This window comes from Megalopta genalis, chromosome 5 (assembly GCF_051020955.1).
Source record: "Megalopta genalis isolate 19385.01 chromosome 5, iyMegGena1_principal, whole genome shotgun sequence".
NCBI lineage: Eukaryota > Metazoa > Arthropoda > Insecta > Hymenoptera > Halictidae > Megalopta > Megalopta genalis.
Window position 1 is genome coordinate 15,172,597 of NC_135017.1, and position 24,662 is coordinate 15,197,258.

Here is a 24,662-nt window from a genome sequence, read left to right on the forward strand (position 1 = left end):
TACCAAAGAGCTCGAATTACGTTTATCATTTTGTTACCTTGTAATTTCATTCTCTTGGTCGTACAGAATCCAGTGTTTACCCTTCGTGTACAACTTTAATGCAGCCTTCGTTAAATATACTGATTTCTTATAATATAAATTTTCAATACTATATTCTTCTACCTTGTACTGTTAATTATTGACCTTTTAGACCGTTGTTCTGTAGCGTATGCCTAATGAAAAGAAGTGGAACAATGTAATAATTATTTTTTAACGTGACTTTAATCATTGAAGAATATAGATAGTATTTTTTCAGTGAACTTAATAATATTTTTGCTGGTTTCGTTCATTTTTTTTCCTCCGTTGTCGGACGGCCTAGGATTAGATTCTAACAATTTCTTGTACAGTTCTGTAAACCTCAGACTCCTGAAAATATATTCAACCGGAAGGATCGAACATCAGAGTTTTGGGACTTCGAGTTTCTGATAGAAGACGAAGAAGAAGAAACAGAAGACATCGATCTACCTGCCCCCCTTCTTCTTCTTCGCGCTCATGATCTCCGAGAGATTAGTTCAATTAGACGCAGTTGTGCCTATCAGACGACAACTGAGACTAAGACAAGAGATTTCAGTTCCGCGCACGCAAAGTAAAGAACAAAGAATCATCAATTTCAATAAATACTCTATTAAACGCCATTCATGTTTACATAATAATCGTTACAACATATCCGTAGCGCATAATGACGTTCAATGACAATTAATGCAAAGTAAAATGGTAAATAATAGCGTCTCAACTAATATTACAAGACTCTGGTACACAGTATATATCTTTTGTCCCATTGAAATCGATAAGAGCTTCGCACGCGCGCGCGCTTATCGCTACCGTTCAAACAGATGGGAAGAGAACGGAAAAACGAAATAACGTAGTATGATATAGGTGTGTTACATCCGTATTGTGACCCCGAGAAAATAGCAGCTTCTTCGTCCCCTGTTCGACTCCTAGACTACCCGATACAGTCTCGATAGAGCTTGTCCATTCTCATGATAATTTGTTCGTTAAACAAAATATGTCCGCTAAGTACTAGCGACTTTACAGGTTCCTCTAGGCTGACACTCTTAACGCGTTCACCGCTCTTGCTACTTCCATCGACCCGGTCTCTCTTCTAATCCTATAATGATAATATAAAAGTGTCCTTGAATTGTATTACAACGATAAAATGCCTGACAATGATAAGACACTTTTACCTTTTATGATCAATAAATTACGGACGCCTTGAACTTCTAGTGCAAACACCGATTTTGGCCCATTGGACGCGTCCAGATAAAGGATTGCTCTGCTCCAGGGGCACAGAGTGTGCCTGTTTTTTAAGCGTGTTTCTAGCAAACGATACGAAAAGAAATAATTCCTCGCAATTGACTAATTGGCAGACACGAGAAGTACAGACTCCCCGGACAAGGCGTTGAACGCGTTAACGGCGAGGTCGACGAAAGATTTGATATAGCGTTTCGTTTCGTTATTTTGTCTCCGCTTTGAACATCGCGCGTTGTCTTCCGCTAACTTACAAGGGAGAGATACATAGATCGCTACTGCCTTATGATTCTCGTTAAAATATGCGTTTATACATGTACATGTAATATTGTCCTGTTACGCTCGATCACCAGTAAGTTTTCATTCTCTCTGCTTTTGCATCCGTTGGTGAACTGATCTGGTCCGAACTAACGTGCGTTAATATACCATTTGCTATGCTTCTACAAGTTTTCTCGTGTGATGTGAACGCTAGCAAACAAAGGTGCATCCGATTCTCGTGGTCTTTGAAACTTATTGGTGACCTGTTTCTCGCATGATCGATAGTTGTTAATTGAACGTGTGTGATTTATGACCTAATCTCCTATGGCCGTTGTTCTCGCCAAGTCCTAGAACCGTATTATAAAAGGACGCCTAAAGCTAAGTAAGTCGCAGGCTTGGACCTGGTGGGGTATCAGGGGTGCAAATCCTCAAGGGACGACGCCTGAAAGATGTACACGTTCGTTTTGTTTTTGTTTTTTTTATACAACACAGTTGAATCGACAAAAAAAGGTTCGCTTGGAGAATAATAAATAGACCATACGTTTTGCTGATCAAATGTTACCATTTTAATCGATTCCTTGTTCCACGAAGCAGGCCGCACAAAACTGAACGAAGTCATTTCTTTCCTGATATCTCTGACACGGGTGCCAATAATCCAATGAAGCTTCGCCTGCGCACCTCTGGCTTCTCACGGTCCAACTTTCAATCCCATCGAGACGTCGTTCCTGACAATCGGCATTGCGACATCGATGAGCACGTTATAATTAGTTCAATTAATGTTATACCCGACGTTTGCTGGCTCTGCTCTTGCGTGCCTAACGCTTTGCCTACCTAAAGTTTACGGTTCTTAAATGACAATCTGAAAAATCTGATCAGATTACGGTACTCGAGACAACTATATCGGTTTAGAAATGAAATTGTCATCGCTACTAACAGATTCATCGAGAAATCCGAGATTACACGACTCTGATATGTAAATGACTGTGAAATAACTATCGGTGGGTAAAGCGTAAATTCTCCAAGCAAACGAACTCGGACTTTGTTCGACAATATCGAAGAAAAAACATAATTTTGACGTTGAACCAAGCGTGGACGAGTGATCGCAGAGGTACGCAATGGCGTTCGCTCGCTTCCGGCGAACTCTAGGCTCCCTTTAGCAATTCTATCGTCTGTACACGAGCCATTCTCACGAACACTGTGGAAAAAAATGATTCACGAACAAATTGCGCGGTGCAACACCACGACAAAACAAGGTAAAACGCATTGGCGTAACGCGCGACCGATTTCGCCGCCCCCTTAGGATCCCTAACGGCCTCCGTTAACGACAACGGAAATAACGATTGTTCGCGGATATTCGGAGGCGATACATCGCGCGCGCACATGATTCGCAACGCGGGGAAAGGACGAGAACGAATCCCGAATTAGACCTTCGAACGGGAATTATTGACTATATTAATAGTACCATAATGAATTGTAGACTCGCGATATTACATTCATAATAATCATATGAGTATCATAAACCTTAACTTGAGTAGATAGTTCGTTCGAATACCTAATTAAGACAGTTCGGAACGGTATACGGATAAAGAACATTAGTGAGACCAACTAATATTCCACATTTTTCGCTCATGCTTCGTTCCCCATGCACGCGCTCGAACACACACACACACACACACACACACACACACACACACACACACACACGCTCATACATATACGCTCTCCCTCTTTCTATATGTATACCTATTTATATATGTATGTATATATATAGTTCTCATTTAGTATTTAATACTTTTTAACGAAGGATACGTCGTAACTGCTTCAGCGCCCTGAGTTGAAATCAGAAGATACATGGGTAAATAGTATGAAAAAATGAAATGTGGAGAGGGACACAGGTGCGCCAGATTAGTATTACGCCATATACATATACATTCATTTTTATATATACATATATATGTAAATATACATACATACATACATACATACATATATATTTATTTATTTATTTATTATTAATTTGTTTAGATATTTATATCTTCAACGTTGAATCTCGCGCGCGAATTCGACTGCGTGTGCACGGCCACACGCACAACATGCGGTACGCAAAAAATTGTACAATAATTAATGTAGATGCATGCATATTCGGCCAAGTATAATCGAGTGTCTCAGAATTCTCCCGTTGAACTGCGCCAGCACGTTCACACGAACAACAACCGGAGAGGAGAACTTGGACGCTCGATAAAACTGATTCGCAGCGATTCGCTCCGAAGAGATTAATTGTTATATAGACTAATCGTATCTCGACGAGCGCGGAACGTGCTCATGCAATCTAGCCGGAGAACGACCTGGCTCACCCTATATACAGTGGCTCCAGAAAATACACTAAATTTCTGGTTCTCGACAAATTATTGACACTCGAACTGTTACAATCTCGTAAAAAACGAGTCACACAACGGTAAATCTCGAATCATTCTATTTTTCTCAATTTCTGTTCCATTTTATGCTAACATGTTTTTACATGAAACCAACAGCCAAAAGACCAAAGACATCGGTTTACTCGAAAATATTACACACTCGATCGTCTCTAAAAAGGTTGAACAATTTTTTTCACGTATGGATTTACTATAGATTCCAATACCGAAGCTCCTCCTTTACGGAAAACTCCTCAAAATTTGGTGTACTATTTATTTACGTAAATTACAACAGTTGCAACATCGACAACTTGTCGAGAATCAGAAATTTAATGTACAGATACTTTCTAGAGTCATTGCGTTCATAGAATTTCCTCGACGTATGTACGTTTAGAATCATGACGAACCACCCATCTACGGGCTCCCTTGCGCCAACCAAGGAATGCTCGTTTACTCGACACCTTGCAGTACGTGTATAAAGCTTGCTACTATTTAAACCCCCTATTTCGTCTACGAAAAAAGGTTCTTTTCGCGGCCGCGGTTTTCGTTGACTTTCTCTCTCTTTCAAGCACAAAACAGACATCCATACACACGCATACGTTCATTCAGAATCTTTCCCGGCTCCCTAGCTAAATTACTGGAAAACGCTACAATGTCGATGCAGTACTATCACAGTCAACTCTTTTTACGGAATAGTCGCATCCACACTCATGAAATTCTAAACGCAATACGGTTCTCGTTCTCTAAGCGCTCTCTCTTCCTTTCTCTCTCTCTCTCTCTCTCTCTCTCTCTCTCTCTCTCTTCTTCTCTTGCTTTAGTTGCCTTGTACAATTGTTCGTTTGTTAGTTTCTCTATGTGTGTCCATATACGTGTGTATAATTTTTGTAAGCGTGTTTACAATTGGAGACTATACATATATTTCTCGTGTTAAGGCAACCGCCGTTAAACCGAATAAACCCGTATATGCGATTATACTCGATCAGCATATGTAGAAATGTTAACGTTGGGATTGATGTTGTCTCCCGTTGATCGATGACGATGATCCACAGCATGCAGACACGTGTGTTTTGAGGGGGAACGGGGAGCCTGGTCGTCACGGACATTACGTAGAATAACGAGAGCAAGCAGGGCACATTTCCTAGGCATATTACACAGTATGTACAGAATTGGTGCTTCGTCCGCTCGGTTCTAGCCCGAACTCCTGAAAGCAGACAGAACAAATGTTGGCATCGTTGCGTGAATGTTAACGATATTTATTTAATAGACCCAACTAACGCTAAACGTTACGTGTCTCGGCAATTCTATAGCATTACTCTGACACTGTGTCGAATACCTCAGCGAGCGTCGAAGCCTCTAATTATTCTCTGAGCATGTACAAGACGCGACTATGAGAAGAAGAAGTTAGTGGATCAATCTACTTGGTGAGATCGTGTAGAGGATAGAAAATATCTCTGGGCTGTTAATCACAACGGAAGCGTTAATTACAGTTAATCAGAAGTATGTACACGGTCTGGTCGGTTCGTCACTGGAGACTCGCTACCGGTGAGGGAGGATAGATACCTAATCGCTTCACAGACCACCGAATGGATCGAGTTGGACCGCGTTATTTTGCGGTGGTTGCGCAGCTGTCTGTGGTTGTTGCTGTTGCAGTTGTGGTTGCTGCTGAAGGTTAGCACCCATCATGGGATTCGCATTGGGCATCATCATTGGCGCGGCTCCTCCTGCAACCATTATGCCACCGGGACTGCCAGGCATTACTGGCATTGCTGGCCTCCTGCAGGGCGCGACCATTGTTGAGACAACTTGCATTCCCTAGGGACACCAGAAAGCCGCCCAATCAGATCCAGTCTGTACTTTGTCTGGAACGTTTACCATTTTCACGTCCACCTGTTTCCATGTACCATCTTCTTTTTGGTATTTTTTTCGGATATCGTTCCAAGGACCGACCTTATATTTTCTAGGGTCGTGACAGAACGTTTATAGTGTACAGTATCTAGTTGTTAGTGTCTAATAGTGGTTCCAAGGTGGGATACAGTTGGTACGATGGCTTTAAGACTGGTTTGGATGCGTGTAAAGGGATCCGATGCAACCATAGTGTATTTACAAGTATCTCTATGTACAATAGAAACCGTTGCATCGCTCTGACAATAGTTCGCTATGTACACTATAATCGGTGGTTCAAAGTGTATCGTCACGTGCAGCTTTCGAATAACACAGAGAAAGATACAGAATCTAATTAGAGAGACTAAACACACGTGTGCATTTCAACTGTACAACAGAGAGTCAATGTAAAAGCAGAGACAGAAAGTAGCAGGATGCAGCATAACACAGTGGAAACTCGAACATTATTCCTTAGGTAGGTAGTGATCAAGAATAAACGACTTCTTCCGCTGTTCGATCATCTTTTCCTCTATACAGATTTAGTTGGACTTTTGTTACATTTGTCCACGTGAAACAGATAGGACTTCTTTCTCGCAGAGTGTGTAATGCTAACTTACCAACGCTGCGTTGTGATTAGGGAAGGCCAGGGCAGTTGGAGGAAGCTGCGTCATTCCTTGACCCTGCAACAGCCATGTAGCATGCCATACGCCATGCATGCATTTTACTAAGTGCATCGGTCAACAATCACCTTCTGATCTATGTAATTCTAATTAGGTATCTTTATGCTTTAACCCAGCGTTGCTCTAAATCCATAGTTTCATAACAGTTTCCGAACCCTTTGCAAAGTATTGTTCACAAGAAAATGTTGAAAAAAAGGAAAAACTATGTATTGGGAAAATATGCGAGAATCTCTCTTAAGAATATGTGCCATGACTCGTAACAAGAACAGGAAAAAGTACATGTGTTGACAGTGATTTATCTGTGCGAAAGCTTGTCGAGCGATGAAGCAAGCGTGCCAACGCAGTGTTGCAGTTCACGATAGTGACCCCGGGTCAGCAAAGTACAAATTCTTTAAGAAACTTTCTCTGTTCCGTCGTTGAACTTGCCCTCCTCGGTTATCTATCGTCTAGCAATGTAATCTGGTCGTTCGGCACCGTAACGACAAAAATAGAACAAGCGAAAATGTTTATCGCGTCGCGACTATGCGGAAATACGTTTGTATAATAATAAAATCAGTGATCCTGATAACGAATAAGAACAGGCATGCGGATAATGGTTCAATGGCAAATGCACAGAGCAGATAACTTATCGTGCTCGTAGTGTTGGTAAGAACAACATAAACGGAACGCGGTTAGGGGCTCACAACAGTTCGGTAACAATCAAGAACAACGTGCCGGTATAACAACTGAGCTGACGATCCAGATCCGCTTACCATTGGACGATAACCAGCGCCTGTGGTCGCTGCCATAGGCTGAGGTGTCCATCCGACTTGACCACCAGTCTTCGCAGCATTCTTAGGTGAATTCCACTGCATTCCCCTAGAAATTCATTCGATCGTTACGCTTGCATATACAGAAAATTTACCAACAGTATTCGAAAGGCAGGGAAGACAGGATTTCAACTCACTTGACCTGTTGCTGCGCGCTCTTGTTGATAGTCAAATTCTGGGCAAGGCTAGCTAGACTGCTGTCCAGATCTCCGGTCAGGACTTTGCCCGTGGACGCCGCGTTAGGCTGCTGCCCGGCTGCTGAAATATGATTATCTCCAGCTACAGCGGCTGGCATCAGGACCGAGCCCATACCGTCAAAACCTAAGCAACATCTACATCAGCCAAAGCCCCGTAAGCAGAGAACCGAAAACGGCAAAAAATGCTGGTTACAGAAATAACAACGTAATTCTGTAACTGAACAAAAGCATGGATCTTGAACAAATAATAAAGTACTGCCGTTTATAAGATCAAACATAACTGTGCCATAGAATCTATAACTCGAAACAAAATGATAACGGTACTAATCTATTGCGACATACTATCCTCTGAATCTATCTAATGACTCTGTACAAGTCATGCCGAAGATGCCATGCTTCTTTTTTAACTGAACGTAGTGACGAAGTATAATCGGATCTACTGTGATGTGTACACGGTGTTAGATCGTGAATCAACCGTTAGAGTCTAATGAGATGAAACGTTCAAGCGAAGCAATCTACGATTCAACAAAGAAGAGTCGCTAATGCCGCGCTTATCGGAGCACGTACTCCGTTCCTATGGGACGTAGTACCAATTTCGTTAACAACTTCTCTCTGCGTAGAGGCTCAACGACAAGATGTTTCTATAATTACTAGAACGTCTTATTCTAGCCTAGTATCGCACGCTTGAACCGAGACACCGATCTACTCTAGCTGCTATCGAATCGGATGCAAACAGTACATTCTTGCCGGTCTCGATGGATATTCCAAAGCAACCAGCGACCAGCGATTAGCGATACAGCAACGTTTCCAAACACTCAAACGGAGAGAACTCTGGATCGTAGCAACGACACGCGCTCTAATTACAAATGCTGAATCCTTGAACGCGTCACCACGAAACGCAATACAAAAGTGTCGAACAGAGTACGTAGGCCGGTGATCCGCGCTTAGCATCATCGATTCTCCTTGGAGGACATGCATAACAGAGCATAGAGAGAAAGAAAGGAAGAGAGAAAGAGAGATAGAGAAAGAGAGAAAGTGTGTTGTGAGGAAACATCTATACACTTCCTGTCACCTGAGATCGGCTGTTTTGCCGGGGAACCGTATCCAGCCGGGGCTTGGCTAGAGATACCGTAGCCGATCATCGGTCCACCAGGCATAACAGGCTGCCCGGTGGCTGGTATATTAGCGGCCATATCGAACATGCCGAAACCCTGTTGCAGAGGTTGCTGTGCTTGTTGCGCGGTTGGAATTTGTTGGGCGACAGAGGGTGCCGATCGCGACGGGGACCCGCCCAGTGCCATGCGAATGCTATCGTTTAAATCGTCGAAAGCGCTCTTGCCAGGCGCGTTGGGACCTTGACTATGTAACCCGGGTTTACCGGTCGTCGCTCCTTGGCCCGCCGGCGCGGAGGGTCTAGGAGCGTCGTTGCCGGTTGCAGGGGGCGGCGGTCTGGAAGGCGGCGTGGCGGTAGACTTGCCCATGGGAAGGTTCACCGAGGATCCTGCCTCGCCGGCAGGATCTCCGGCGGACCCATCCGCGGCCATGGACACCGCTGAGTCGCCTCCAAAGAGGTCCGATTGGCCGCCGGCACCGAACAGGTCTCCGGTCTGCGCCAATTGGTGACCGTCGCCGCCGATCACCCCGCTTCCATCTGCTCCACCAGCAGCCTGTTGCTGCTGATCGAACATACCAAAAGCGGAAGCGTTCGGCTGCGACGATTGCCCACCGATATTGGGAAAGTCGGACATGAATGGGTTCGGTACGGATCCGGACGTTCCTGGAGCACCAGCTTGCGCAAAAATCAAGGTGTGCATTGATTAGCTTCGGCATTCATGCCTCGGGTTAATTTTGCGTCTTTTTGGGTGATTAGAAGAATGGTTTTTTGCCTCGACGAGCATTATTGCGTGCACGCTCTCCGTAGGACGGTTAGGATGATGATGATGAGCATGATGATGATGGTGAAGATGTTGATGGTGGTGATGGTGGTGATGGTGGTGGTGGTGGTGGTGGTGGTGGTGGTGGTGGTATGTGGATGATCACGTGAGTAAGAAACATCGTTGTTCTTCTGGCTAACGCGCTGCAACATTATTCGCATTTAGTACAAGATCTTTGAATACAACTCTCTCTCTCTGTGGTTTTCTATTGGGAGGACTCTGTCTAGACTGCATAGACAAATCGAGACAGCGTTCTCTTCTTGGTAGAGTATTATAGAACATCGATACTTCTTCCTACGCTGACACAAGTGTCCCGAGATTGCTTGAGATTCGCTAGGCCCATACTACGAAGCACAGTTACTTTTACGGTTCGACCAGTTAAAATCGCTATCGAGTATCTGAACTATGGGAACGTGTTTTCCTTGTGTGTTGCTGGACAGGAATGTCCCTGGAGCATTCCTGCAGAAAATCTTAAAAGAGGATCAACTTGCACAGGCATCGTCACCTATGAATCTAGGCAATTTATAGTAAGATGCAATGATACAAGAAAAAAATGTAAAGCGATAAACTGTTTGCAGTATAGAGCACGAGGTATGTATATGTACAATGTGAACGAGGACAGAGAGAGATAGAGATAGATACAGATAGAAAGAGAGAGAAACGGTGCAGTATAAAATTGTTATAACTGAGATAGAGATAGTGAGAGAGATAGAGAGAGAGAGAGAGAGAGAGAGAGAGAGAGAGAGAAATAAAGAAACAATGGATTTAATACTCACCAGACTGAGAGTCTTGATTACCGAATACGGAGGAGAAGCTATTATCTGTAACAAAGTTATTATTTGCCGGTGGTACTGCCGCGAAACCTACAAATCAAAAATGAAAAAACGAATGAAATAAACATAAAACGATCGAGAGAGAGAGGATACAGTGATCTGTACATTTGTTCGGGGAGAAACGAACGAATAAACAAACAAAAAAAAAACAAACTTGTATTTACCGTTACCATTAGTCATCCACATGTTGTTCTGTGGCTGCGCGGCTTGGGCAGGTGCAGTCTGCGGTGCACCAAACATATCCGCGAACGGATTTCCTGCCAGTTGAAGCAGATCGTCCGATGCTTTCTGCGACTCAAACCAATCAAATCAATTTCTGAACGTTAAAGAAGATTCGTCGTCGGTCTAAAATAAGCGTGGACAGCAAACGCTCTTTGCCCTTGGAAATAGGTGTGTCTTCTCTATAGTAACGCCCAAATAGGCGTGTTCCCTGTGAGTAGGGTAACGCCTACCATGAGTGGGCGTAGTCTCTTTGCTATCTCTGCCCATGCCTGATTCAGACGAGTATCAAGGATTGTCTAAATGATGCTACCTGAGCTTCATTGTTCGCTGCTGTTGTTGGTGCGCCAAATAAATCCACGATCGGCTGATCGGCATTGTTCGTAGGTGAACTGAGGAATGGGTTTGTGCTGGGTCCACCTGGTGGAGATTGTACCTTCGCCTGGAATTAAAAGGCAATGAGATACTTGAACGAATATACTTTGGCAAAGTAGACAGGTTCGCTCTCTAGATAGGAGCAGATGTTGGAGTACCTTGTACTGGTTCATCGCGGCCTCTTCTTCGGCGAGGGCCTGTTGCCTGAGCGCTTCGTCGATGTGTCCATTTCCAGTGTGGTCGAGACGATTATTACTGGCTGCTGTTCCAAACGCAGTACTGGTGGAAGACAGGGCGGACACTCCCGACTTTACATTCGTTCTATTGCTGCTTGGAGAATGATAGGGGGCGGGGTGTGGGCTTGGTGGGGGCGATGGGCGGGGGCGGGCCAATGGACGTGTCTCGATGGAGCGTCGTGGATTCACAAGGGGATAGGAACAGAGAAGCCGTTTTCAACGTAGACGACGAGTGTGGCCGAGAAGGAGCGAAAAGGAACGTTGATCATTGAAAACAAAGGAGAAGACAAACAAAAAAACAAAGAAACGGTGTAATATGTATAAAGATACAACGATGTGTAAAAGTTTTCAACTAATCAGTGCTCCCATACACGCACGCATGCTCACCAAGTCACTCTCTGTGTCTTTCTTTGTACATCTCTCTCGGCTAGACCATATTTAGCTGCCTACTATCTCGGTTATCCTTGTCTTTTCTTAACCCGTTAACCGTCAACGATTGATTTTTACAATATCAGAAGCAAGACAACGACGTAACAGCGTCTCTCGGGTGCTATTTTCAAAGAAAGGAGGAAACGACTCGGGCGAGTAGAACCGACGCGTAGACCCGTTCTACTCCGGTTAACGGGTTAAACGGAAGCACACGCAAGCGATTACTTTGAACTCGTTCCACCTAGTGACAATGTGTGTTACAACGAGCGAATAACACAGCAGAAAAAAGACGCTCCTTCTTTTATCTTTGCTACAACAACAACCAACTCTCTCTCTCTCTCTCTCTCTCTCTCTCTCTCTCTCTCTCTCTCTGTCACCCACGCTCGTACACGCGCACGTACACGGACACGCTCTCTCTGGCAGGCGTACACTTACATACAGATATTTACTTGTGTGCAACAAAGTATCGCCTAGTTCGCTAACTTTTCTGGACGGGAGAACTTGAGGAAAAGAGAATTGTTAGGCGACGATCGAACGCTTTGGCTCGGTGATAGCAAACGAATCAATTCTGTTGGTTGTCAAGACAACAGAATTATCATCGCGAAGGTGAAGATTCAAGAATTATCTCACGACTCGGTGCACTTTGACAATGTGCTGGTTTTCGAAACTGTACAAGAACTAAGAATCGAAGAGAAAAAAAACCTTGAACACTTGCGAAACGAACAACGGAAAGGATACAGAAAAACATAGTTTTTGCGCACGAAACTCAAAAGATTTGTAAGTTAAAGGAAGACTCAGCGAAAATATATATGTACGCACGCATGTATTCTACCCACCAGTGCATTTACGTATACATGTATACACATATATATGTACCAACGCTCAAAAGTTTCGGATCACTTGGATCAAATGTTGGAGCAAATGAGGAAAAAAATATGCCATACATACAACAAAGCGTCGTCGACTAAATGATCCACAACTTTTGAGCAGCAGTAGTGTATAGGGTATGCAGCTCAAACAAGAAAACTGGAAATGCTTCACCAATATCTAAAAGTGAAAAAGCAAACACAATTCAAATACAAACATATATATATATATATATAGAAAATCGAGAACTGCAACTATGTAGACCGCAACGTAAAAGACTAATCAACGGAAATAAAGAGAACAGGGGGTGTGGGGGTTGAAAAGAATCGGTTCAACGTGGAAGCGCATCTTTCTCAAGCAATAAAAAACAAATGACCACATTACCTTTCACCCTACAAACTGACAAAACATTTTGCGAGGAGAATAGAATATGATTATCGGTCGGATGATAAACGGGATTTGTATTTTTGTGTTTGTAGAATTTGTAGAAACGGTAGAAACGGCAGAAACGTGGGAGAAAGTCTGTTGGGATAGTCAATGCCTATTTCTTTGTTGATCGATGTGCGTCTGCGCTTACTTTTCTTTTTGCATAATCGATCTTGTTGATTTTTCACATAATACACTTTTACTTTGACAAACGAGAATATACGTTCAGATATCGCAAAATATTCTTCAAAGTTAGTTTCTGTTTACTCATACTCTGAACGTTAACATAAACTCGAATCGTATAGAGAGATTGTGATCGACATACCTTGCGGATTGCGTGGGCGTATTGGCCGCAGAGCCCTTCTTCCCTTCCAGGGAGGCAAGATGCTGTTCCAATGCGTCCAGTAAACTACTTGGGGCCTGGCAAATGTCTAGTTTTAATATCTCGACAGGTATTCGAATCGCTTCGATTATATGAAAAGTAAAATTAATCTGACCGTCTGAATTGTTTCTCTGAAAATTTAGTCTAGTGTGCCCTAATGTCTGATTACCTTTGTTAGATCAGGTATGTCTCCTTTATCGATTCCGACGTTCTGCAAACCAACCAGAATTAAAATTACTAGTAGACTTTACAGTTAACTGCATAAATTGTGTCTTACCTCGGCTACTTTCAAAAATTCACCGACCCGATCCATTCTTATAAGAAATTTCTTGTACAAGTCTAGAGCCTCCCGGCATTGTTTTTTATTCATATCAAAATACTTTTCTGAAATTCGAAGATGCAACGATGAGCAAAACCCAACGGACCAAACAAATCGGACTGAAATAAGCGAAACGTTTTACCTAACAGATTAATAATGCCATCGTTGTAGCAGGCGAATAGTCGGATCAAGTCCCGAAAAAGAAGCATGAAAGCCATGTTGATGACTCCGTTCGTGAGATCGTTTGCTGTACAATCAAACTCCAATAACGCGTCTAGCTGCGATTGCAACACTGGCAGGGTCTTCAACAATTTCTCAGCGTTCATTGTGCGCAGCGTGCCCACCTCCTTCCTAGAACGTAAAAGGACATTAACGTTCCGATGGTGACGACACGATTATCATCTAAAAAATTATGACTCCTTACCCCCTTTTCATTTTACAAAAGTCGAACGCCACGGTCCTATAGGAGAGGGCCTTCTCGTTGAGGTACTTCGCGTATCGCCTGATAAATGGTGACATATCATAGCCTGACGAACAAGAGACACGTTCATTTATTAAATGTCAAAGCTACGTCGAAGGAACACCTTTCCAAGAGACATTTACAACGGACGATTGTTTATCACGAGGTTGACTAACGAATAACCCAATCGATGTTTCTCAAAGTCATGGGCTGACGATCCTTTAATGTCATCGAAAATATGCGTCCGGCTAGAAGAAATGTGGAATCGCGTTTCCATAAAGATGCGCATCGATTGTTCATTGTTGATCCGGTGAATCGCGATTCGATAAGTTTCGCCGGATCATCAGCCCTGGAGCGTTGTTTGTTCCGCGTGTAGGGGAGACCGAGAGGAATTAGTGCCGCCGGTGTAGACGTCCGAGTGCAACTGCAGCACAGGTGGAAGCGTGAGGGCATTATTAAAACTATCGATCCTGACACGCTCTCTCAGAGTCTCTGAACATGGGAAGAGTGAGTGAGTCACGCGACTACGATGAATAGAATCGTCTCGGTCTCCCCTGTGAAAAAGAAAAGAAGAACACTCTCAATTTAATTAGAAACCCAGAGACATATCCCAGAAGCGCTGTTGGTCCCCGGTACCATTTTCTCTACATTCAGAATAATTCCCACGGCAAAGGGCAGACTAACGTTTTCCAATGGGAAATCAAATACCAACACCCTTCTATGTATGCTTCTGTAATTCTGTACTTCTGCGCCCGTAGGGACCCCCGCGGTTATTGTTAGGCTTATGGTTAGCACACGACCAAGGCAAGACAATTAAATATCCGTAAACGTAAAAGGAGAGTACGGCTAAATGGAAAAACTCACCGGTGCGTGCTCCTGCTGTTGCCAAATACAGAGAGAAAATTAGTTCCAGGTTAGTAAATCATAGACAAAGGCCAGATACAGATAGCTGCGGAATGCTAACAAGTTAGCCAGGACATACTTATCGAGTTTCTTGTTCAAAGGGACTAAAGAGACGTGCGTTAATCAAATTTGATAAGATACGTGCGAGATCCGCGGCTCGATGTTATTAACAGTTTGCGGTGAATGTGCGCGCGTGCGTGCATCAGCATTCGAAGTTAACATTTGCGGTTCAACAGGAAATTTGTTCGAGCGAGATAGGGACCGATTTCTCGTCCTGCTCGAGGTGGTTCAATTATATCTACTTCTTTTTCCCCGGTAAACACAGTCCAAAGAGTTAAAAGGGAATTCGACCAACTTTAATGAGGAAGCTACGGGCCGTGATCGTTTAAATGAACCACCCGACAGAGATCGGCGTTGCGTGGTCCTTTAAACAAAGCCAAGTTACCTTGCACGCCGCTCTTATCGAGAAAATTACTGAGCTGAAACGTGCTGTTGCTGGATGCCAGGTACTGTGTAAACCTCTGCAACAGAAAGGTCAATGCACCGTTAATACGATACGCGACCACTGTCGAATTGGCTGCGATAACGATTCCCTGAGCAGAGGTACTTGAAACCAAACGGCCCACGTCTCGAATTCTTGTTCGCAAATTAAAAACTGTAACGCGGCTCCCGGGCCGCGAATCGTAAACGAATCGTGCTCGAATATCGCGGGTGTGCTGGACTTCGATCCCGAGCACGTTCGTGCGAGCAAGGGCGACGACACTTCCCCTCTTCGACTCATTACTGAACCTGAAATGAGTTAGACGACCTCTGTACCAATGTAAATAATACCCTGGTCGAGATTCGTTGCGATTCAGCAGCCGCGAACCGACAGAAACAAGTTCCACACAATGGTGTTGTTAACGGGCTCATTACGGGCTGAAGAAGCTACCGCGAAACAGAGTTGCTATCGAAACAGACGGACCGAGTTGCGAAACAGACCTCTTGCTACTCGGCCGTCTCTTTTTTTTCTATTTTTCTCTCTGTACTTTAAAGGTGGAAACGTTTCCTGGTTTTCCGTTGGTACTCGGGTCCATATCAGGGTACAAGAGCAGGATGAAGCCGGTATAATGGAAAGCCAATTAAACGGAGAGCAGTGCCGTCGCCGTCGCGTTTCTTTTTTATAATTGTATTCTTTTGCCCTTTCTCCTATATCGATGATGGAAAGAAGTTCGTATCCGTCCAGCTTCGAGAGGACCTCGGCTCATCGGAGGAGCAACTTCAAGGAGTCCTGTTCTGCATTGCAGAACGGAACAACGATCTTTACCTCGTTGCCGTAACAGAGCATATGGTGCACCGTGATTAGAGCCTTGAAAACCACCGTCCAATTTGTGTTCTGCGATCGTTCGATCAAGAGGTTCGCCAGCTGCGGTATCGACACATTCGGTTCGTTCGTGCAGTGAAGTAAATCTGAAACGAGAGACCGTCGTTACTCTACCATTGACGATGCATCGTCGCATTGGGAATCGTTTACAAACAGAAGTTCACCGATTGAATCATCCATGCGAACGCTCGGGTAAATTGATCTAATCTGGAACTACCGATTCAGATACAAAACAATTCAATCTTAATCTTACACTCGTTACTCTGCCAGTTTCATCTCTCTTTTTCTCTCTCTCTCTCTCTCTCTCTCTCTCTCTCTCTACCATCTCCAGCCTCTCGGAGTGAAGAAAATCGCAATAACCGTTAATTGAAAGAGCAAAGTGGCAACCGATTCTATCGGTCAGTGGAACGCGAATCGGTCTCGAGTCAGCGGAGAAATAACAGAAAACGAGAGATCCTTAGGAAACAATTCCCAGCAGTGATTACCATTACAGAAAATTACAACTACATGCTATATGTATAAGATTAGAGATGACAACTAGGAAAAGCTTCGGCGTTCGACCAAGGACTAAATATCGCCAAATAATTTCGCAATCGGCCGCTAATAATATCCACGCCCGACGCGTACATCTCCCGGTTCTGAATGCGTAGAACCACCACGTGTCTCCTCTGTTTACAAGAGAACCGAATCTCATTCTCGTTTCCCCGTTTCCTGCGTGCGCGCAAAGAGATCCTCGGATCTTGCACAATTTGTCGTGTCGGGTGGTTGTGCAACGCAAAAAAAAACGCACACACGCACACACACAAAACAAAAGCCAATGGTGATTCTTTTGTGGCCGACGGGGGGGGGGGGCAAACCGTTTATTTAAAGAGAAGAAAGTGCATCGCGTGCGTGCGTGCGCCACAAGTTGTGCCAAAACACACCGGGAGAGCGGCACGCTCGACCTTGTCGCGCTTCCTCTTCTAATAATGCGCCTCCTGAACGAGAACAGAGGCTGCCGATGTCCCAACTCATTCACTACAGTTCTATTCGTGATGTCCGCCTGTCCAAATATCTTAGCTCCGCTTGTTCCGCTGTTTCTTCGATTTCCCATGGGTTCGAATTGCGAAGGGGAACCGAATCGGTGTAACAAGTGGAACCGAAGACCCCTGCTGCACGTTTACGCCGGAAAAATCGATACACGACTGGACGCTATCAGGAAAACAGCTGACTCTGCTGTGGATCTGCTGTGGATGAGATTCGGGTGCACGCCGCGGTCCTTCTTTTCTCCGTAGTTCACGAATTTGTTTAGAAGAGACCCGACTAAAAATTCCAACTCTGCCAACAATTCCATGCACAATTTATATACGGTATGACCGTACAAGTATAAGGTATTCAAAATCGAATCCCTTGATTCTCCAGTAGTGGTCGACCAGTTTATTCGATTGTTTACAACCATCGTAACCAAAAATTGACTTGCATCGATGGGACTGGCAGCGAGATACTGAAAGAAGGGTTCGTGTAGCGCGTTTGCGAAGCGGCCAGAGGATAGAGAGAAAAGATTAAAATGGAAAGAAAAAGATAAAATGAATACCGGTGGAACGGCAGAGGGTAGAGGCGCCCACGGTGACCTTGAACCAGTAACGTTTCCCGGTTCGACCGTAGAATGGATTTTCTGCGCTACAGGAACTAATTTTCCAAGGCTATTGCAGCGGCTCGTTAAATCGATCGGAGTCTCGGGGCTGATTCGGTCCCCTTTGTTTTCACCGTCGGCGTTATAAATAAATAAATAAACGATAAAACGACGACGGTAATTAACGACATGTTTATAGCGGCACGACGATAACATTGTGGAATATTCATCCAAGAAATGCATAGATGGAAAGGAAACTTACGGACCGGGAACACGAGCCAGCCGCGAGTGGAAAATGATATGGACGAACATAACCGTTATCGGCATTATCTGACAGCCGAAGGGGTGTGTACGGCGGAGATGTTCCTCCAGAGTCCAGAGCATGACGGGGGCGTTACCGATAACGTGTTTTGGAAAGACGATAATGACAGTGAACGAGCACCGGATCATTGGTAACCGAACTAAAACCGAACCAGCCTAATTCGTGTCTCCACCGCCATTGCCCTCCGCTTTTAATGGCGGGAACAAATTTCAACCTGTCCTAGGAGCCGATCTATTGGGCTCTATTGGAACTGCGCGTCACCGGTGCAACGACCGAAATCCCTCTGTCGGTACGAAATACCGACCAAACGCGTATTTCAAATTCAAAATGGGAAACTCTTCTAACACGTCCTAAAACAAAAGTCCCTTTAGAGGGACTTTTATTTAGATATTTAGATATATATTATCTCGTATTACTTTTGCTCGGGACGTGTAACAGTTTGGAATAAATATCATTTCAAATAAATATAAATATATTATATATTATTATATATTATATATTATATATTATATATATATATTATATTATATATGTAAATATCATTTCCGATTCCGTGATTTGCGTAATTTCCAAACGGTCGCGATAGCAGTAGAAACAAATGCGTTCGGATCGCATGGTAAAAATGTTGATATGCTCCAGATTCCAGATCCTCTGTCGAGTTTTGTTCGAGTCGTGGTGCGGTATATCTGGCGTATCGGTCGTTTAAAATAATTACCATTGGACGGTCGTTTGAAAAATATGGAAATGCTCGAACCGCAAGCCAACCGAGCCAAACGATTACGGAGGACTCGAAATGGAACAGGCCGAAGGACAGAGTCCGATGGCGGTTCCAACTCGAGAAATAAAACGCGTGAGAAGATCGGGACATCGATCTACGACGCGCAACGATATTCAATGGATGAGACCTAGGTGTCTATTGTAAAAGAAAAAAATCCTCGGCATGATTCATCGTGCAATAACCGCGCGACTTGCAATTACACTGACGATTAAATTGCACGGATCTTGGAACGGATAATTGTAGGTGGATTCGACGACGGTGGCGTTCGCGGATATGTATTGTGAACTCGCAGGGTTGCGTAAATACCGGTCGATAACGATGAATGAGTCGATGAACGAGACGGAACGCTGTCTCCGAGAACAAGGGCCACGGAGAGAAAAACTCGTCGCTAATTATTATGTAATGTTAAATATCAACCGCGATGGAACATTGAAAGTTCGCGGTAAAAAAGAAAAGAAGGAATCGGTGGAACAAGCTGGACAGCGGAACAGCGGCGAATTTCAAAGACGGTTAGGTTATTTCGAAAAGCGACGAAAAGGGTCGTTCGTCGACGTGGCCTTCGCGAGAAAGAGCACGAAGAAACGGAACGATCGCGAGGTCATCGTCTGAGAATCAAGTGTACGGTCGATCGATACGCAGACAGAATCTCGGATGAAACTGTATACGTATGTAGTATGTACCTAGGCAAGCGGACAGTAGGCAGAGGCGGTGTTGCTAGCGAGCATGTGCGAAAGAGAGCGTACTCGATGCCTGTCTATTGCTCGATCGATGCGATCCTTTCGATCCTCGGAGCTTTTCAGAACTGTCCGGATCGTCCGAGAGACTCGACTTCCGCCGAATTTTCCTGTTCGCGGAGACTAAAACCACGGTCAGTAAGCGATTCTCTACGTAAAAATTGTACCGGTGCCCGTGGCCTAAAAATAAACTTTAAAGCAGCGAGATCCATGCGGCAGCGTGTTTCGCCAGAGTCGGAAGTAATTGCAGAATCTTTTCAGACTGGTTACAAGGTTCATCGTTTGCTTCTGCGTTGCGTCAGAGTTTATGCAACCTGTTAATGGGACTTTCTCATGGAGCGGACCATCTCGAAGAAAAAAGAAAAAATGAAAGAACACAGGAGGATATTCTTATTCGTGATAGCAGGTGCCCAGGAATTCTAGAACGTGGTATCGGTTATCGGTAACCTAATCGTGTGACACAGAACGAGAAACAAGAAGTCACGGTGATCCGGCGACGACGCTTCGGCTCTGTCGAACCCAGCAGATGGCGAGGTTAGATGGATATTGCATCGGCAGAGGCTAGAGATTCTCGAAAACAATCGGGATAGATGTTCCGAGTTGCAGTCCGATGCGAATTCTGATAAGGGAATCGACAACACCCAGAGATAGCAGGAAAGGAGCGTGATTCATTCGGAGAGCAAGGGGAGCGTCCGAGGATGACGAAAGCATTATCGACGGGAATTCATTTCGCTATCTAAATTAGCAGACCGGAAGAAAGACCGCGAGTTGCGTTTCGCTGAAAAGGAAACGCGCGCTCTCGCCGCCGAGACGACGGAACGCGTTTGAACACACGTGTAAATATTCGAACGCCGGTGGTATACGTTACAAGAAATACGCGACGATGACTCGCGCGAAAAATTCGACAAAATTTCGTTTATCCCTTATTGTCTTTGCTAGGTTAGATTTCGTAGGATGCTTGGCAAGTTTCGGCGGACGAGCGTAGAAGCACGCGAACGTCGTCGATCCGTCATAATTTTCGAGCGACAGGGTTCAAACGGGGCAATTGGAAATAATTCGTAGCGACTGAAAGGTGCAGAGACCCAACGTGACACGCTCTCTTCGAAAGGGGTGGACTTTTCCAATTGGAACATATACAGGTCGTAGCACCTACGCAAGTATGTACCTATAAACCTTGATGCAACCATGCGACACCGGAATCGATAATCGCAAAGAACTCGTGCGGTTTCCTGGTCTTCGGTTCAAACGAGACATTTTCTCCTATCGATAATTGCGATTTTCGCAACACCGACGCGATCGTCGAAAATCGATCGAGACACGCGATAGGTACGTATCGAGAGATATATCTCTATTATTTCGAGAATAAAAGCTAATCATTGCGATTATTTACGAATCGATAGGTGTCCGAACGAGAGACGATATTCTATCCCTGGATCGATACGATGCTGTTTACCAACAATCGAGGAAAAAAGTTTCGCACATACACACAAGACAATACACAGCCGAGTTGTTACGTTCGTAATTACCGGAACGACTGTGCGATAACTCCGACATTTCTCTGCGACCATTTCAAAGCAATTTCGAAGCCCGTGGGGTATTCGAATAAACAGTTTTTCCTGTGGACGATACGTGTGGCATTATGTCATGGACGAGTCGCAACTCTCGAACGGCAACATTCGTAAACCGATTACGTTGCATCGTTAGCAGACAACTTGGCGCGGTCACGACGGAAACAGAGGGGACTGCTGCTTTCGTCGGAGACGTCTGTTATCGATAAGAATCTTGTCCTGCAAAAACTTTCACCGTTACACTCGACTAGAAATTCGAATCGGACCGTGTCGAGTATCGACGAGCAACAATTATTTGCGAATTCATGCGCCGGCATCGATGGACACAACCTAATCTCACAGCAACGCGATATATGTACAGCGATATCGTTTAACAAACTGTTTGCCTGTAGAATCAGGGCTGGAATCGCGTGGATTACCAAGTTACGAGCGATCTATGGCGACGGTTTCGACGAGATCCGGCAAAATTTCGTTCGACAAGAAAGACGGAAGGGAAAGGATCGTTCTCAAATGTATAGGCAAATTCGACCGTTATCAGCACCCATGTACGCGCGTTAACGTAAGCGCGGTGACGGATATGTAACGTGACGGCAGGTGCTTTGCAACGAACCATGGAATCGATACGAACACCTCTCTCGCGTGCAGTTCTGCCCATGTTCCCAACAGAAATTAGACCCATCTTTTTCTTTTCCTTTCTTTCGCGTCTCCGCGTGGAACTCGTTCGTTTCGATCGAGAATGGAAGCATCGTCAGCGAATTGATAAACAGAGAACACCGTGACCGTTCGCGATGCCAAATTCTCGATGACGCATATACCGATTCTTTCGTTGGCCCTGTTGGTTTACAAACGGCCGAACGTTTTCGAACGAACGTGTCAAAAGTATTCGATCGATAACCGAACGTTTTTTTTTAGTCTGTTTCGGTCCGGTCCCGCAGGATTCCGAATTCCACGGAAAATAAACGATTAATCGTGAAACGAGCCGCTTTCCTCCGTGTTACGCCTCGAAATGGAAAGTAACCCGTGAACGTGCACGGGTTCCAGGGTGGGGGTGGGATGCATGAAAGGTGATTCCCGTGTATCAGACATGACTAATACAGTAACGTCAACACCTCCTCGCGAAGTTCATACACTTTAGAAAATAGCTGCAGCTCGGACGCGAGAAACATGTCTGTTCCCAGTCGGGACAGCATTTCACTTTCCTCGACCGGTATGCTTGTCGAATAGCACCAGCCGAATCTCGTTAGATTTATCCGTGGGAAAAGTAAAACACGATACGATATATGTAGAGTCCCTGCTAGGAGATCAATTCACCGCGAAATGAATCCAAGACACGATCTCCGTCTCTCTCTCTCTCTCTCTCTCTCGCTCTTTCTCCATCTCTGTTCCTCACTTCTACGCTCTCTCTCTCTCTCTCTCTCTCTCTCTCTCTCGATCCCTCTCTCTGTCTCTCTCTTCCACATTCTCTTGTTCGATCGAGCCAAGATCAAGGGAGAAGAAAAAGAGGAAGACAGTGTACTTACAGTCAAGATGTTTCTTCTTAGGGCCTATCATCTCCTCGGTGGTAGCTTTGCAGACGGATTTCGCTAGGCCCTGCCCGGCGATGCTGTGTCTCGCTGCCAGCAGCCTGTCGTTTATCGTCTGTCCCGCCATACTGTCGTCGCCGCCGCCGCTGTCACGCTCGAACTTCTATTCAAGCTCACACACCGCTAGATCCGACGACCGGAGTAGCCTGGTCGCTCCGAGAGGCTGTTCTCCGGGTTCGACGACAGCGTCGAACAACGTGTTAACACACACAACGGTAGACAGACAGAGGAGACACACAGGCGCGCACACCACCAACCGTAACCAGCGGAACGCGAGCGCAACCAGCAATGTGGAGAGAGAAAAAAGATACGACGTGTGCCGTCGCGCGGCGCCGGTCCCGTCCCGATCCGGTTCCTTCTGATAGATTAGTGAGGTAAGAACCGGTGGCTGTCCTCGGAATCCGTGTTTCGATCGAGCCGAGAGAAGCTCGTTCTCCCTCTCTCTCTTTCTCTCTCTCTCTCTCTCTCTCTCTCTCTTCTCGTTTCTTTTTCGTATGCGCGCGTTAACAGCTCAGCTGGGCAGACGACAGCTCTCAGCTCTCACCGCGAACGACAGAAGGCTCGCACGACCAACCAATATGGCGACCCGGACCTCCTACTCCTTCGCCGGACCGGACACTCCTGACAGCCAATCCTAATCCTCCGTACGTGAACACGGCCTACTGCCTTTGACGTCATACCGCGCTAGTCAAAGCAAGCTGTGGCTGATCATCGCGCAGCCGCAAAACGTGCGCGTTTCGGCCCTCAGAATTTTTGGAACGTGAACTTGGAAAATTAATTGACATACCTTCGTCACCTGTTTGTTCCAAATTAAAAACAATTCTGTACAATTTGTTAATAATAGCTGTTTATCGGGCTGGTAATAGACGAGAAGCCTCCGATATAAATTTACTATCGCGCTTAGGACCTTTAAAGCATTTGGGCTGCCGCTAAAAACAAGCCGTTGAATGGAATGTTTTTAAAGATGCGTCCAATGGAGATTCCAGAAATGAACTGTACGTTTAACCCTTAAATGTAATTTCCTTGAAGTTAGTCTCCTGGTAATCCGTTCTTTCTATTAAAATGTAACGATTGCGTTCGTTCTCCACAAATTGTACGTCCGAGTGCATTAAAGCGTACTTCGTGATATCCCAAAGAAATATTACGTAATGTTATAGACATAATGGGTTTGAGGGAAGTATGTAGAAACCGAGAGTTTACGCTGAAAAAATCGATCGAAGAGGGTGTCACCGTAACAAGGTTAAAATCGATAATGGAAGTCCAATTTCTGCGCATGCATATTTTCTTCCGGTTACTCCATCCTCCATCTAGCGTATCATTTTATCTATGATTGAACGTAGCCATGAAATTTTTTAATCCTTTGCAACTATGTGCATACTAATATTTCTTAACAGGTTATAAAGTTACGGTTCGAAAGTTATTCGAATTTTAAAATTGAGAATTCATGTAATTCTTAAAAAGAATTTACGTACGTTTAAACGTATATGACATACAACGTCAATTAGTAAGTGGCAAAACACTGAAACTGCTAGTCAAACAGTAGCGCATCTGGTGGTGGAACTCCGAAGCTTCGTTCAGCGTCCGTACAGCGCCAATTAGTGTAGTGGCAAAACACTGAAATTGCTAGTCAAACAGTAGCGCATCTGGTGGTGGAACTTGGAAGCTTTGTTCAGCGTCCGTACAGCGCCAATTAGTGTAGTGGCAAAACACGCAAACTGTTAACCAAAATCGACTGTCGGTAATTTTGTCTATCAGTTTCAGCATTTTACCGCTATACTAATTGGCGCTGTATGGAC

General features: G+C 44.7%; 1 protein-coding gene and 2 long non-coding RNA genes across 29 annotated transcripts; 1 reads left to right on the forward strand and 2 right to left on the reverse strand.

Annotated features, from left to right (window-relative positions):
* Window positions 1-643: 643 nt before the first annotated feature.
* On the reverse strand, window positions 644-23,509 carry lap (phosphatidylinositol-binding clathrin assembly protein lap). 27 transcript variants are annotated; one of them, XM_033481886.2, is made up of 19 exons: window positions 22,804-23,509; window positions 16,213-16,355; window positions 15,352-15,427; window positions 14,868-14,882; window positions 13,968-14,070; window positions 13,686-13,894; window positions 13,502-13,608; window positions 13,394-13,435; window positions 13,168-13,262; window positions 11,043-11,163; window positions 10,823-10,951; window positions 10,455-10,578; window positions 10,234-10,320; window positions 8,596-9,312; window positions 7,464-7,647; window positions 7,270-7,375; window positions 6,455-6,517; window positions 5,517-5,768; window positions 644-5,157 (listed from the first exon to the last, which is right to left on the reverse strand). In XM_033481886.2, exons 1-18 carry the CDS (start codon window positions 22,931-22,933, stop codon window positions 5,526-5,528), a joined length of 2,694 nt encoding a protein of 897 aa, XP_033337777.2. In that variant the 5' UTR covers window positions 22,934-23,509; the 3' UTR covers window positions 644-5,157; window positions 5,517-5,525. The 27 variants fall into 27 exon arrangements, with proteins under 27 accessions (XP_033337777.2, XP_076378171.1, XP_076378168.1 ...); XM_076522056.1 differs by having other exon boundaries at window positions 10,234-10,278; window positions 10,461-10,578; window positions 11,043-11,244; XM_076522053.1 differs by having other exon boundaries at window positions 10,461-10,578; window positions 11,043-11,244.
* LOC117227022 (uncharacterized) lies at window positions 16,727-19,979 on the reverse strand. Its single transcript, XR_004491970.2, has 2 exons — window positions 17,843-19,979; window positions 16,727-17,752 (listed from the first exon to the last, which is right to left on the reverse strand). It is a non-coding gene; the product is annotated as an uncharacterized LOC117227022 (long non-coding RNA).
* LOC117227020 (uncharacterized) lies at window positions 19,712-22,258 on the forward strand. Its single transcript, XR_004491968.2, has 4 exons — window positions 19,712-19,849; window positions 19,977-20,551; window positions 20,655-21,041; window positions 21,116-22,258. It is a non-coding gene; the product is annotated as an uncharacterized LOC117227020 (long non-coding RNA).
* Window positions 23,510-24,662: the final 1,153 nt, after the last annotated feature.